The sequence below is a fragment of the Brassica rapa genome, chromosome A09 (genome assembly GCF_000309985.2).
Source record: "Brassica rapa cultivar Chiifu-401-42 chromosome A09, CAAS_Brap_v3.01, whole genome shotgun sequence".
Taxonomy (NCBI): Eukaryota; Viridiplantae; Streptophyta; class Magnoliopsida; order Brassicales; family Brassicaceae; genus Brassica; species Brassica rapa.
The window spans coordinates 40,405,999-40,422,650 of record NC_024803.2 but is presented as its reverse complement, the minus strand read 5'-3'; the positions used below and the strand labels follow the sequence as shown (position 1 = coordinate 40,422,650).

Here is a 16,652-nt window from a genome sequence, read left to right as displayed (position 1 = left end):
TAAAATGAAAAAAAAAAATATATATATATATATATATATATATACACATATTACTGATGATACTTGCCTAGTTTAATGGTTATAGTCGAATATATTTTGTAATAGTGACGTAAAATATTTTTGAGCAAACAAAAAATGTGATGGACTATATGGTGGCAGTAGTAAGAGCACGATTATCGCTCGTCCCAAAGCCCGTCCTTATTAATATTGGGTCGATAAATAAATCAAAAAGGCCGAATAACATTGACAACAGACCTTAATTTAGGACGTTCGGCTTCGTCCTTACGAGGGACGTGGCAGCATTCAATTGGGAGTCGAAATAGGGTTGGGAAAAATCGCACGGCGTTATTTTTTTTCACCCTTCTCCCGATTCTCTCATCTCTCTCTCTTCTCCGGAGATTTCAACGACGAATCAACATCCCCAATCGATCTGCTGCCTCATCGACGCTGCTTCGCCGATTCAAACCCAAACGAGGTATGTGTTCCTCCTTCTTCATCGGTTTTAGATGATTTTGTTGTGGTTGACGATTTGTATCCTCCGTTTCTGGGATCCGTCATGGCGATAGCTCCGCCGGAGATTTGAAGGACGAATCGACATCTCCAATTGATCTGCTGCCTCATCGACTCTTCTCCACCGATTCAAACCTAATCGAGGTATGTGTTCCTCCTCCTTCATGGGACTGTCGTTTGTGATTGTAAATGAAATAGAGTAACGGTTTTGTTAATTTTGAATACGTCTTCCTTGCATGCTTAGGTAATATTTAGCAATTTACTTGTACAAACGCCTTGATGCTTGATGGTTGATGGTTGATTTTAGTAAGAAAATTAGATGGCCTTCATGGTTGATTTCATTGAGGATCATTCGAATTCCTGTTATTGATTCAAATGATAAAGTATTGTGTTTTGAATACGTCTTCCTTCCATATCTGGAAAAAAAATTTAGTGTTTTGTTTTCTGTGTATATTGGATCAAGAATTGCATATGATTATTTGAAAATTATCGTTTCTACGTTACAAATAGAGTTTCATCTATATATTGCAACCGATTATTTAGAGACTCTCGTTTCTATTGAGTCTGGTTATTTAGAGTAAAGGTTAGACTTAGTTCGATTGAAACCAAATAAACTTTCAATTTAATGAGGTAGTAAAAAGTACAGTTGATAGGTTTAGTGTTGTTGTTTCTGTAATAACTTTTGATAAGACCTTGGAGGTTTATGGTTAGTCATAATGTGGCTTACTTACCACACTTTAAATTTTGTCTATTAAACCCCAACCATACTTCTATAATCGACACAATCTACTCAAGCTATAACATTATCCCCGTTCTCCAGTACAATACCTCTTCTCTTTCGTTATTGGTATGGCTTCGAACTATCCATATTCACAGTCTTCTAGTTATATAGGACTTCTAAACAGCCAAAACCAACCTCCTAACCATGAAAACTACCCTTATGGAAGTTTTCATTCTAGTGTCAACCTAGGAGCATCAGAAATCCCCCCATTCAGTTCCCAACAACCTGAGGTGCCATCTCAACCAGGAGTCACACCAGTGGAGCGAAGGGAGAGAAAGAAATGGACGCCTGCTATGGACGAGGTTCTGATAAGTGGCTGGCTGAACACATCTAAGGATGTGGTTGTTGGAAACGATCAAAATGCACGGACTTTCTGGTTACGTGTTGAGGCGTATTACAAAGCTAGTCTACCGGGTGGTGTGATGTCAGAGCCTCTCCATTGTAAGCAGAGGTGGCATAAGATCAACGACTTGACGAACAAGTTCTGCGGTGCATTCGCAGCAGCAGAGAGACAAATGACTTCTGGACAGAACGATACTGATCTTCTCAAGTTGGCTCATCAAATTTTCTATGCTGATCACAACATGAAATTCAATCTTGAGCATGCCTGGTGTGTGTTAAGGCATGAACAAAAATGGATTAGCCTTAACACTTGTAAACCCACGGGAAGTTCAAAGAGAAAATCTGCTGCGGAAAGTTCCCAAGCGAATGTTGTTGATAGTGAGACTCGACCTGAAGGTATCAAGGCTGCTAAAGCTAAAAAGACTAATGGTCACGGGAGGTCTATGGCTGAGGTTACCACCATTTTGGAAAGGAGGAAGGAAGATTTGGCGATGAAGGAGAAACTTTCAAAGCTGGCCATTCTAGACACACTGCTCGCCAGAAATGAACCCCTTAGTGAGGCTGAAGAAGTGGTCAAGAATAAGCTTCTAGCCGCTTATTTCTGAGAACTATTCCCTAGCTATGTTTTAAATTTATAAATTATGTCCTAAGTTATTTGTTTTATCTTTAAATTCCGTTCTATGTCTTCAACTTGATGAATGTACTCCCTGTTTATGGCATTTTACTATCGTTATTAATGAATCAGTTATGTTAATCATGCCTATGTCTTGTTTACTTCCGCTTATTTCACTTATTAATGAATCATTTTAAAATCCTGTTTTGTGGTTATGTTAAGCTTGTATATGTATTAACATTATCAATTTTTTTTTGCAGGTTAACATGGGACTTGATTACAGCTACTCTCAGCCTTCCTCATCTGAGGCGTACGGTGACAATGCAGCTGACAGTGGGTTCAGCGAAACAGAAGAGCTTATTCGTCAGGACCAAGCTGAGCTTGACACACAGCGAACGACGGTTCAGTTCCCTCCTCAACCCGAGGTAGAGTTCGGATTCCCTCAAACATGTTACTGCGGTGCGCGTCCACTTCTTGCAACATCTCTGAGTAGAAACAATCAAGGGAGATTATACTATACGTGTGCGAATGTAGATGATGGTGATTGCCATGTATGGAAATGGTGGGACCAAGCTGTAATGGAGGAGATGAGAGCCCGGGATTCTCACACACTTCAGTTGGCTGAGAAGGTTGATTATCTTGCCGGTATGAGTGACTACGGGACAGAGCTTAACCTTCTTAAGGATCACCAATACGAGACTGAGCAAAAACTGGTGAGGCTTGATAAGATCGTGTCCGACATAGGTAATAAGAAATCAACCTCTTCCTTTGGCTTTGGCTTTCAATACGTTGTAGGTCTACTCGTGATTGTGGTAGTCATAATAGGCTGCTTAATGGTTCGTTAGTCATGGTTTCGTCTATTTTACATGATCTAGGATGTATTATGGATTATGTGTAATGTGTAATGTTAAGCTTATGTAATGACTTAATTGGCGTTATGTGTAATGTATCAAGTTTGAATTATTTATGTGTAATGCATGTGGCTTTTGGTTTGATCCCGTGACTTACCTATACTACCGACATCTCCTTCCTCTCAATATGATCCCGTGACTTTGTACTGATATCCACCATCCCCTCTTTGCTATCCCGTGAGTTTACAGCAGTCAGTAAACACAAAAATGCACCACTTCTCAAATCCTATAAGTAGAAGTGTGCGTTTATTTCTTTGAAAATCACCACTTCTCAATCTATTCTCAAAACAATTTCTCTCCTTTAAAAATTGTTTATGGCATCTTCTTCCCATTATCATTATCATAATGATGATGATGATGATAATGAATTTGAAACTCTAGTTGAAGAATGCTTTCAAATCCCTGATAATATTCCCGAACCAAAAGAGAGAAAAAAACGCATTTATATCGAGAGAAACCGGGAAAAAGGTCACATTCAGCTTTGGAATGATTACTTTTCTGAAACTCCAACATATCCTCCTAATATTTTCCGTCGGCGATTTCGAATGACCAAACCATTGTTCTTGCGTATTGTGCATCGTCTCGCTACAGAAGTAGAGTATTTTCAACAATGCGAAGATGCTGTCGGACGGGCTAGTGTATCTCCGCTACAAAAATGTACCGCTGCAATTCGTCAATTGGCGTATGGTGGTGGGTCTGATACAGTTGACGAGTATGTACGAATTGGTGAAACTACAGCTCGGAAATGTTTGTATCAATTTACCGCCGGAATTGTCCAGTTGTTTGGCGATGAATATCTTAGACGTCCCACCCCGGAGGATCTAAAAGACTACTCCATATTGGAGAAGAACGTGGATTTCCAGGGATGGTTGGAAGCATCGATTGCATGCATTGGCAGTGGAAGAATTGCCCCACCGCTTAGAAAGGTATGTATTCACGAGGAACCGGAAAACCAACAATTGTGTTGGAGGCGGTAGCTTCACAGGACCTCTGGATATGGCACGCGTTTTTTGGAGCTCCAGGTACAATGAACGATCTTAATATTCTTGACCGTTTACCTGTTTTTGATGAAATTATAAACGGAAACGCTCCAGAAGTCAATTTCTATGTCAACGGAACTGAGTACCATTTGGGTTACTATCTGGCGGATGGTATTTATCCCAAATGGGCTACTTTTATTCAATCTATCCGACTCCCGCAAGGTCCAAAAAATAGTTTATTTGCTAAAAAACAAGAAGCCGTGCGAAAAGATGTTGAGCGCGCCTTCGGAGTTCTGCAAGCAAGATTCGCAGTTGTTAGAAATCCATCTAATTTATGGGATAAAAATAAAATAGGAAATATTATGAAAGCATGTATAATACTTCATAATATGATTGTCGAAAATGAACGAGGTTCATACACTCAGCACGCTTCAGAATTTCAACAAGGAGAAGATGTGGATCCTACATTTGTAGTCAGGAGGAGTACAAATCTCGGTACTATATTGGGTCGTCGAGCAGAAGTTCGGGATAAACAAAGCCATCAACAATTAAAAAAAGATTTGATTGAAAATATATGGGATAAATTTGGAAATCTCCCGAATAACTACAATGTTTAGAAAAATTTGGACGGAAAAATAACTAAATAAAATGTATGTTCCTGTTTTTTTTCATGTTTGTATTTTTTTTTCCAACTTTATAATTTTCTCATATTTTCAGTTTTAATAATGTTTTATATGTTTTATTTTAAATTTTCCTTTTATATGTCATTACTTACTTAAATAAATAATTATTTAGCTAAGAAACTTTAGAAAGTCCTACCAATAATCTAATTATTGACAATTGTCCGTAACTATTGTCCTTAACCACAAAATAACATTTATTTATTGTAAGGACTTTGCAATTAGTCTTTGCAATAATCATGCTCTAATAGAATCTATTAATCTCTCTTCTTTTTGTGCTAACAGTAATACTAAAATTACGCCAAATATAATCAAAGAAAAATAAAGATTTATTTAACTTAGTTATTGGTTAGTTCAGATTGTCGTTTTTAGTGAAAGTTAACCTTTTGTATTATAATTCATATTCGGTTAAAAGTAAAGCCAAAGCAAAAAAATAATAATTTAATTTGATATGATCAATTAAAAACAAATAACCAAACAAACAAAAGTTTAAATGTCTTGATTTTTTCAATTTACAAAATTACTATTCAAGATTTAATTGTATGCAAATTATAAATTATAAATTAAAATCTTCACACTCAACTTTTATATGTATTTACAAATGATTTTCAGTCAATTTATCACATAGAAGGTAGATTTCAACTAAGAATTTTTGTGTAATTGTTGAGAAATTCTATTAGTTTTTTACTACTGGTTTATATTCACTTATAAATTAAAATTTGATCATTATTTAGTTATATCTAAAATATTAATATTATATTTGTAAACTACTCTAAATAATTTTTAACCAATAATGATCTTCTAAATAATGTTAAAGTAGTAATAGTGTTTCCATTACCTCTCCTATTTTGCCATCATAATGGTTATCACTCGTATCAGTTGCTTTTGCTTTTACACCACCAAAAATGTGAAGAAGTGAACCACTGTTGTTGTGACCGACGTTAATATAAACACTGTTGTGAGTTGTGACCAATTAGATAGATAGAAAGAAAAAAGAAGACAGATTAGCATATCCTTTACTAATGAAACTAAATACAATAATCTTAAGAAGCTTCTGACTGTGAAATGTAGACATTGTGTTGACTTGGGAAAACGATTTGTGAAATGTTAAAAAATGAACATCTTTTACAGCCTCACATGGAGGGGACACACCAGTAGGACTAGTGATGAGTCATCCATTTTTAATAAGGATATTTTTTCAAAGCGAATGGTAAATAATAATATAATAACTTTTTATCCTAATATCTTTTTTTTTCCATCTGGTAATATTATTAAAGGACAAAGTCCGGTAACAAACATAAAACCAAAAAACTAAACATAATGGCCCAACAATGACCCAAACGTGAGACGCGACATACATGTCACGCCGAACAAAGACGTGTCGAAAACCTCAACAGCGAAGCACGACACGCGTCAGAAGGAGAATCACGCCGGAGACTAGACGGCGTTTCACCGGACCTCGCCGGAAACTGAACGGCGCCTCACCAGATCACACCGAGAGAAAGCGCTTACCCAAACTCACCACTTCATCAGCTTTGCATGTTATCACCGGAGAGCATGAGACGAGAAATCAAGACCTCATCCAGAAACAAAGCCCCCATTCAAACGATTAAAATCATCACTCAACCTTCATACACCATTATCCCTTGATTTCAGATCATCGGAGAGCATCAATCGAACAAATCGAGATCTCATCCGTCACATCAAGCCATCAAAACATGAAATCAAGCCGAGTCACCACTCAAGAACCCATAAACAGAACCGCCATCGACGAGAGGATCGTACGATGCGGGAACAGAGCCGGCGAAAAAATGCTTACGGAGTCATCTTCTCCTGGAAACTAAGCCGGCGAAACCTGAAGATCCAAGGCTTCCCAGAACCAAACCCAAAGATAAACAAAGCTTCGATAGAGCACCGATGAAAGCTTCATCTCATCTCCAAGAGGAGAGAGAGAAGTCCCGGTCTCCGTTTTAAGACGAGGAGATGAGTTCGTACTTTTTATCCTAATATCTCTTACCAGATGAATGCTTCCTTTCTTACATATTGGTATTTCGGGATATATAATGTTTCCAACTGATTCACGAAATATTTCATTAAAATTCAAATTTTTATTTCACATTTTTTTTTTCATTACTGTCTTTTAGTTTTCTTTGTAATTTTCTTTTTTGAGAAATTTCTTTGTCATTCAAAATCTGTTAACTTCTTACAGCATACATGCATCTCATATTATTCAATTCACATAACAGTATTAGTTTATCAGATATGTCCTTGTGCTGAAGCCGAAAATATAAAATGCAGTGCAACTTGGAGTTTGTTCTAACGCAAAAGCAGATGTCAAAGTTTAGAATAATAAACAAAGGTCATCCACACAGATATCAATCATATTCACAAGAAGACAATGGTTTTTTTTTTTTTTGGGTGTAAAACAAGAAGACAATGTTAATAGATATTAAGATAGATACAAAAACATTTGAATGTAGCTAATGGACAAACAATCGTATGTTTCTTATATCTGGGTACCTACCCAAGCACACAACTAATGTCTCAAAATAAAAACAAAAGAGTGTTCGGGAAAATTGTTAATTAAGATAAAGAAACGTATTAGAATCTAGCTAGAGGACAGACGATCATATGAAATTTTTTGTTGGATATTTAAGACGCCAGCTCACTGTCTTTAAATAAAAATAAAGCGAAGTATCGATGGTAAAGAAATTTATTTTGTACGTATAAGTCAACGTAGAAAATAGATGTGGATATGGTTTAGTGTATCGAAATAGGTTTGGTCATAACGCACTTAGAATTGAAAATATAGTGAAAAAGTAATTAAGAAATCAAAGAAGAATTAATTAACTTTGTTTTCAATTTTTTTTGATTAACTATATAACAATATTAACCCCGCAAGTAAAGTTTGTAATCATTAAATTTTATCATCAACTAAATAATCAGAAAACAATACTCCATCTGTTTCACAAATATAATCTTTTTAATATTTTCACACATATTAAGAAAATACATTAAACTACTATAATAAATATATTATTTTTATAATTTTTAATTTTAAATAATTTTTAACCAATAGTATTTCAATAAAATTAATTAATTTTCTTGAAATTTACAATTTTTCATAGAAAACACAAAAATATATCTTTGTGAAACAAACTTTTTTCTAAAATATCTATCTTGATAAAACAGAAAAAGTAATATATTATTAAAAACATGATGTTCTATTAACCACAAAGCATTTATTCGGTGTTCAGTCAAGGTGCATAACTATCATAAATAACTAAAAACATTTTTTGTGTTAAAGTACACTAAAATGGTATGGTTTTTACACAAAATAGCATTGTGGATTAGAAATACCCTTATGGAGAAACACAGTTTCTGCTGGTTTTGCTTCCAAAAATTTATCTTCTTCATACATGTTTTGTATCTCAAACTGTGTTTTTAATATCAAAGTTGAGGTGACTAAAAACACATGAGTTTAAATTATGCAAAAAATTAAATAAAAAGATTTTGGTGATTATATTTAAACTTTACATAATTTAAAATTGATGAATCAGTGTTTATATTACATTTGGACTAAATATAAAATGATAAATATTGTTTCCATATAAATCTCAAGTGGCGTTGTAAGACTATTTCCAATGGTTCACTCTATTTTTCTTTCAAAATATAGTAACTCTATAATAGAGTTGAGTTCTACTACAATGATACTATATTTTATAGTAGAAAATAGAATGATGAACAAAAAATTAAATGGATTAATCTATCTATGGAGTAGAGCCACTTTTTACTCTCTTATAAAATGAAAAGTAGAGTGTGATTGTAGTATTTTTATTATAAACTCTATTCTAAAGTAAAACTAGAGTGGAGTTAGAGATGTTCTAATGCAATTTCGTAAATTTGTGGTACGTGGATCGCTTGAAATTATCAAAAGATCAATTTTCAAACAAAGGAAGCTTTTTTTTTGTTTTATGAATTTTTTTAATTTATTGATCATCATCTAGAGAAGAATTTACAAAAATACTATCCAAAGCATTTTATTGTCGAATGTATGTGTCTCATTTGGTTCCTGCAAAAGTCTACGGTGGTGTTTGCGCATTTCAAAGTGATTATTGCATCTGACTATGTGACGATAGTACAAGTAATCAACAAGCCAACGGGATTATATGAAAATGAGTGAAATGATCCTTTAAATGTGTCGAACCGCATCAGAAAAGGTTCGTGGTGGTGGCCACCTAGTGCTCATATTAGGAGAGCTTGTTGCAAACCTAACTGTCAATAGATAAGGATATGCCTTCTGTTGACCCCATAGCCCAAGATCAACGCACTTGGTCTTTTAAAATTGGTTAACCAATCATGTGGCTTATATTAAAATATCATACATTATGTATAAAAATTGACTGTTATAATTGTTAAGGAATATTTGTTAAATTATATATTAACTATACTTTTTAAATGATATAAAACAATTTGTGAGAATCGTTTTTGGTTTTATACTGGTTTTTTCTTTTTGCTTTTCAAAAACTATTTAATTATCCGATCAAGATTTTAAGTAAAACTAGTTCTTAGAAAAACTACCAATTTGTAAGCAAAAACCAAAATCTATAATTTTTCAGTTTTATAGGAATATTGCCATGACTTTTTTATTTCGTTGGTTTAATACAATTTTAAAATTTTGCATAGATATTAATATTTCTGAAAACAAACTAAACGAGAGAAAAAATAATCTTCCAAATTATTAAGAATCAACAAAACAATTTGTTTAGCATTTTAAGTTTAATTTTAAACTACATAATAACTCATAGTAGTAAGGACTTTTAAAATTTTTACTTTTTAATAAGATTTTAAATTTTAATTTTAATAGTTTCTAGTAAAAGATTATTTAGAACCCAGTTTTAAAAGAATAAAAGAATAGTTACATATGAAACCAAAAAAACTAAATTAAACAACCATATTTTCTTGGAAAACCCAAAATTTACACCAAAATCAAAAGCCAAAATTTTAAAAACAAAATCTAGAAATTAACAACCAAAAACATAAACTAAAACTAATTAATGAATACCGTATTTGAAAGCGATGAAGTAAAGCAAAAGAGTCCACAAATTGAGTTTCCCACTGATGATTTTTTTTCTTCATCACCAATTATGACTGTATTTTCTCTTCAGTTTGACTTTGGAAGGCACATTATCATTCATACAATCATACGTAACACATTTTCTAAATCTTTATCGCATGCGCCATCCTTAGCATTCATACGAAACGAAAAGAGCTTTATCGTTTTTCATGTATTAATGGTCCATTGGAATGCGTATTAAATCCCGCACTATAAAAGAAAATGAGATGTTACGGAAGACAGCAATTCATTTAATCATATCTGTTTAATTTCTTAATCAAATTAAAACTTTATAAATTAGATGCACAAATAAAAACCACAGAAAAAGAGTATAGTTTATTTCCTAAATCTGAGTTAAGTCCAGCTATTTGTTGTTGTTCACCCTAACACACGTTTTCTTTCTGACCCGAGGAGCCGCACTAAGGGACATGTTTTCTTTCTTTCTGCGTTTATTATATATAACTCTTGTTAGGTATTATTATACTTTGATGAGCAGATGAGAGATGTTTACGCTGGTGGTTTAAACGCTGGGGGCAATCAGAAAAATCTGTGGTGTGTCTGTACGAATTTAAGTACAATGATGACGCTTCTAAACTTGGATGTGGCCATGTGAGCATGACTTTCACTTCGGATGCATCAAGGAATGGCTAATGATCAAGAACACGTGTCCTCTTTGTAAGAAAAAAAGTTATTTTATTCGTTTCATGAAAATAAAAGCTGAATCTGTTGGATGTCAAGTTATCAACTTTAATTTTAAGGTCTTTTATTTCTACCATTTGACAAAATAAACAAATCTACTGGTCTGTATGCCGTTTATTATCATCTAAGGCACTTTCGTTGCATTTTAACACATTTAGTCATTCATCGCTACAGCCGCACTTTTGCAATCAAAAGACTAAAAGAAAACTCTATGTTGTCCCAAAATAGTAACGTGGGTGGGAATCACCAAGACTGAGGAAAAAACTACATAAACAAAAAGACGAATAAATAAAAAGGTCTGAAAGAAACAAAATTACTTCACCAAGACTGAAGAAAAAAAACTACTTAAACAAAAAGACTAATAATAAGCAACTCCAGGAACAAACCACTGAGTTCTGCTTATGTAATAACATGTTTTCTTAGGCCATTCGATTCTACTTGTAGCAAGATCGAAGACACCGCAGACCGAACCATGATGATCATCATCATCATCTGGCCCAACATCATCTTCAACGAAATTTATTGAACCACTCTTGATTCCATGACCAAAACGATCTTTAACCGGTGCTTTTACCGTAACACCTTGACCAAAAATCAACATCTCGTTGTCTCCAATAGAGTACACTCTCTCCCACTTGCAACTCTCAAGATTCATCTTAAATACGTAAAACAAAAGCTTCTCTTGATCGTTCTTCACTTCTTTTAAGCTCAGGACGATGAGAACCTCTCCTGATTCCTTAACAGCTAGTCTCGTCTTCCAAACACTTTCCCACGGTTTCTCATCAAAGCGAAAAGGAGTGTACTTACAACGGTTACACTTTCTAGGTAAATCTAGAGAGAAGTCGAAAATATTGATATGCTTATCAACTGTCAACACGTAAAGCTTACTGTTCCTATAAGCCGCATCCATGAAACCCGAACCGTTGCCTTGGATATTGAAACTCGACCACGACTCATCTCCTTTCTTGTGTGAGATCAAGTAAGTCTGTCGGAATATCCAAGCAACGAAATAATCACCTGACATGTCTTCTATCCATAGAACAGCTGCGTTTTTCCATTGGAAATCGTCTCTCGACACTTCTTTCCCGCTTAAGGATTCACGTTCCCAATTATTGTTCGTATCAAGTGCTGGCAGATTCATTGTTGGAAGATTGATCCTCTCAAACGTTATAAGGTTCAAAAGATGGATGTCACGATAATCAACCATCAGGAGCCAACTCCCGTAGCTAGCCATACAAGAGCTCCTCTTTAGTCTTTTTCCGGCGAGTGTTAATGGGTAGTGAGTGTTTTCCGACCAGGTAGAAGAACCACCTTCTTCGTGTATGATCCGGCGAGGGTTCTTGTGTAAATCTTGTCCGTCTGGTTCTGTTCGGTAGACATTGTGTTCGGACAAGATCGGAGAACCACCTATGTGTATGATCTGAAGCGGACATGGAGGCAGATTATCGCATGTTTTCCAGACGGAATACCAATCTGAGCAAACGAGTTTTGATTGGTGAGAATCAAGGGGGTTCAAGGTTTCGAAGATCTTTCGCAAAACATCAGGGGAAAGTTTGGACCAATCGGTAGAACTAACCACTTCTTGTATATTCTTTTTCATGATCAAATCCTTGGCCGTATTCATGTCTGCGCTTACCTGCCGAGCACACTAATGAAACTAGGGTTTCGGTTTTGATTTATTTATATCTTATTAAACCCTAACTTGTACTTACCTCTAGACACATTTATCTGGAACTAAAAAAAACTAAAATGGACTGAATAGAAAAACAAAGTTTGGTTCAGGTTTAGATCATAGCAATTATCGCACTAGATCTTATATCTCTAGGATCGGAAAACCAAGACCAAACCGGAACCGGACCGATCGAATCCTAATATAGTATATATACTTATAAATGTTAATTATATCTAATTTTAAAATAATCAAATAATTTTAAAATATTATTTATAGACCAAAATACCCAAAAAAACGAATTGCCAAAACTTTTTTATCAAAAATATTTAAAATTATCTAAATTTGTATCAGACAACTCAAAAATAGATTAAAAAAAACTCAAAAATCCAAAATTTCTGATTTAACCCGAGTTAACCCAAAATCCAGAACTGAATGGGATCCAAAATTACTTTAGAAATTAGGCGGTTCTCAACTTTGTTGCCAAATCGAATAATAAAACGAACCAAATCAAACCAAAACCAAACCAAATTTTTTAAAACTCAAACGAATCCTAAGCTTTTAGAACGAAAAATCAAAAATACCGAACCAAATGTCCATGGCTACTTGTGCTAGTTCAAAACTTATTAATTAATCAATATTTCCATTAACATAGTATAACAAAAATCTAATTCAAGCTGGTGCATAGTGGATATTACCAATTCAGATCAACACAATATCTTGAATTTTTTTCTAATATTTTGTATATGAATAGAGGATAAAAGAGAAATTTAAAATGATTTTTTTGATATATATATATATATAGATATATAAATTTCTCAGATGATACTCTTTATAAAATAGATAAAAAAAATTATCAGTTTGTTACTAGGTTAGAGGCCCAGCTCACTGAGCAAGATTATGTTACTCACCCAACTCCATTATCCTTTTTGTTGGTAGTTTTAGTTAAGGATGATCGAAGCAACTTTCAAATTTGGCTGTATGCAGGACCCAAACATGTCTGCTATGCGCCGCTATACTTCTCCGAATTTGAAGGTTGTCGGAAGCAAGTTCAAGGACATATTAGAGGTCAGAATCTTAGATATGCATTAAGGATTTCACAGTAAACATATATTAATGAAGTCTCAACGTAAAGTTTCTTTTAATTAATGAACTTTCAGGTCCCTACGACTTCTCTGAAGATGAGAAAAGTTGTGATCAGTCTCTGTAACATCATCGCTACCCGAGGAGCTCGTCTATCTGCTGCAGGGATATACAGAATCCTCAAGAAAATAGTAAGAGACACACCGAAGATGGGGAAACACAGAAGAAATCTGTGATTGCCATGGAGGCATGGACGGTGGACCGTTCGAGCACTACACTCAGTTCAGCGAGTGGATGGAGAGCTCATTGAAAGAGTTGCTTGGAGAAGAAGCATCAGAGAGCCTGGAGGTGATTCATTCGAATGACGGGTCTGGCGTTGGAGCCGCGCTACTCGCACCCTCAGTACTTGGAGAACTCTGCAATGCAACAAGTTGAATTAACACTTTTCATGGCTCCTAGCTTTTTTTTTGTGACAACCCGCCCCGTGGGAACTACCTATCCCGTGGGCCCCAGGCTCACAGCGCTGCAGCGCACCGACCCCAACCCCTCTATTATGAGTTCTCACTAACTCCATAATTAGGTTGTTGGTGAGCCTCGAACCCAGGACCTCACCCTTTAACAGCATTCCCACAGGATAAGCTGTCACCAATTGAACTGCAGATCAATTGGTGACAGCTTGTCCTGTGAGAATGCTGTTAAAGGGTGAGGTCCTGGGTTCGAGACTCACCAACAACCTAATTATGGAGTTAGTGAGAACTCATAATAGAGGGGTTGGGGTCGGTGCGCTGCAGCGCTGTGAGCCTGGGGCCCACGGGACATGTAGTTCCCACGGGGCGGGTTGTCACAAAAAAAAGTCGACCTCACCCTTTAACAGCATTCCCACAGGACAAGCTGTCACCAATTGAAAGGTACATGGCCTTTTGTGTTTATCTTATTAAAGACTCTTTGTTTGCCTTTAGGAGGTCAGTCCTCTGAGGAATTATAATTTTTGTTCAGGAACAATAATAATAATAAACCCTGGATGTATATTTTTCAGGGTTAACCATTGTTGTAGAACTATATATTTCGAGAGTTCTATATATAAATGATCATATTCATTTTTTTTTCCAGATTACAAATGAAGATCTTATTGTTGTTGTTGTGGATGCATTTTTGGCTTAGTTTTCCAGATTTGAAGGAAATGGATGTTTTAGTTATCAGTGTCATTGAAAGATCAATTTACACAATCTGGTGATTTTGAATTCAATATTCATACACACTTCTGAATAAAGCTCAGAAGGAATAAAGTCTGGTGGGCTATAGTATTGTTAGTGAGAGGAGTAGGATGGTAGAGAAAGAGATAGATTGTTATCAGTAGTATCTCTTGTAAACAGCTCTTTTGCTTAATAAGAAAGTACTGGGCTTTGGGTTACATACGGGTTTGCTCATTTTGATACTCATCACATATCAGAACAGTTGGCGTGTGTGGTTGGTGGTTCGGTTTCTTCAAATTGAGACGATTCTTGTCCTGGGGAATGAAGGAACTGGTTTAAGGCCATTAGAAGAGAGATCATGAACTGAATTAGTTTGGATTAGAAGCAGCTACAGAGTCTGAAGATGGGGAAGTTGAAGGATTCAGATCATTGCTAGCTATGGAGAGCTTGAACGTGACCGTTGCAGCTGTTTTTTTGTTTCCATCACTTGATTGGAAACAATGCAAGTGTTTGATTCTGTGGTGAGAGTTCTTCAAAACATTTTCATTTTTTGCATCAAGTTTGGTATCTGCTCTGAACTTGATACCATTCTCTGTTCTCATGCTGTGGCTATCTTACTGTAAACGCAAAACCAAACACTAAAATGCTTTATGCTCGAAACTTTTCAAATCGTCTTTCTATAGTTTATTCAAAATGGAAACGCAACGCAAAAGTTGGCGTTTGAAAAGAACTGAGATCAAACTTGTTTCTCTGAAAACAAATAGTGATTGAGACAAAACACCAAGGGGATGTTTCAAACATTTGTCTTAATGCTCACATGGTGTTTCGTACTAATAATAGTTGCGTTTTAACTTGTTGCGTGTGTGCGCATGTGTAATCTTTATTGTGTTTATCATGAGTTGGGTACCACTATTCTTGTTCAAAAAAAAAAAATGTACTACTATATCATTATTCTTGTTTTAACTGGCTCGGTCCATTTCAGACTGATGATCGATGATTTGAGTATATTTAGGGTTTCATTGCTACCACAGTTTTAGGTGGTTAGAGTATGATTGATAGCACATTTTTAGGTGGTCATGAATTGGGTACCACTCTATCCTTAGAAGGGCCCGGCTCTGTCCAACCCTACTATATCACTCTATTTCAGCATGATAATTTGGGTATATGTAGGATTTGATTGACAGCACAGTTTAAGGTGGTAAGCGTTATAGTCCGTTTCCAATACTCGGAGGCTTGAGCAAACCAAGCCTAATCTCCTTGTTGAATGGCCTGTTCTTTACACGGGTCAATTCTTTCCTTAAGAACCGTACTTGAGAGTTTCCTACCTCATAAGGTTGGACATGTGAATACTTCAAATAGGTGGTTCAAAATTGAAATCAAACGCCCAAGAACCGTTTGCCAAATGTTTATGTAAAGCTGTACAAAACAATAGTTGTCAGTCAAATCCTTTTGTAAAGCTTTTAGGTTTAAATTTTAAATCTTCTTTTAGAAGACCCTAGGACACTCTACTACACATCTTAAATTTTAAAACATTATTATATTTTATCTGTCACTTATATAACCTATTGAAGTTTGTCCAAAAAAAAGAAACCTATTGAAGTCAAATTCTTGCAATACACTTGACTTCTTTGTACACAATGTTTTGGATTAGTCCAGTGATTGTTTGGCCGTGGTTTCCCCAAAAGAAAAACTTCATTTGAAATTATCAATACTATTAAAAGGGAAGGAATTTTAATAAATCTATTTAAAAAAATTGTTTTGACTCTTTTCTTTTTTTATTTTTTTGGACTTCTCCTATATATTATAACAATATGTGACAAGATATTTTACCTATATATAAGCGATTTTTACTCTAACTATCAAACTGGATACATTATTATTTATTCTTAACCATTTAAATCATCGATTGCTAAACCACCCTACCCAAACAAAATAAATTACATGAACCAAAACCAAAGCACAACCTTTTATAACTTAACTTTATCGAAATATTCATTCCCCCACTTATAAAAACATCGAAATATTCATTTCACCCGCAAAGAGCATAGTACCATCGACTACACAATTAATTTCTA

General features: G+C 35.0%; 2 protein-coding genes across 2 annotated transcripts; one reads left to right on the top strand and one right to left on the bottom strand.

The window, feature by feature from the left end:
• Nucleotides 1–534: 534 nt before the first annotated feature.
• Nucleotides 535–6,709, top strand: LOC103842773. Its single transcript, XM_009119436.3, has 2 exons — nucleotides 535–654; nucleotides 2,507–6,709. Exon 2 carries the CDS (start codon nucleotides 2,513–2,515, stop codon nucleotides 3,089–3,091), a length of 579 nt encoding a protein of 192 aa, XP_009117684.2. The 5' UTR covers nucleotides 535–654; nucleotides 2,507–2,512; the 3' UTR covers nucleotides 3,092–6,709.
• Nucleotides 6,710–9,978: 3,269 nt separating this feature from the next.
• Nucleotides 9,979–13,973, bottom strand: LOC103842621 (putative F-box protein At2g04810). The gene has a single exon (XM_009119268.3). It carries the CDS (start codon nucleotides 12,254–12,256, stop codon nucleotides 10,991–10,993), a length of 1,266 nt encoding a protein of 421 aa, XP_009117516.1. The 5' UTR covers nucleotides 12,257–13,973; the 3' UTR covers nucleotides 9,979–10,990.
• Between the last annotated feature and the right edge of the window lie 2,679 nt (nucleotides 13,974–16,652).

Excerpts from the sequence above, each read along its gene's own strand:
- LOC103842773 (XM_009119436.3), top strand. The coding sequence starts at position 2,513 with ATGGGACTTGATTACAGCTACTCTCAGCCTTCCTCATCTGAGGCGTAC.
- LOC103842621 (XM_009119268.3), bottom strand. The coding sequence starts at position 12,256 with ATGAATACGGCCAAGGATTTGATCATGAAAAAGAATATACAAGAAGTG.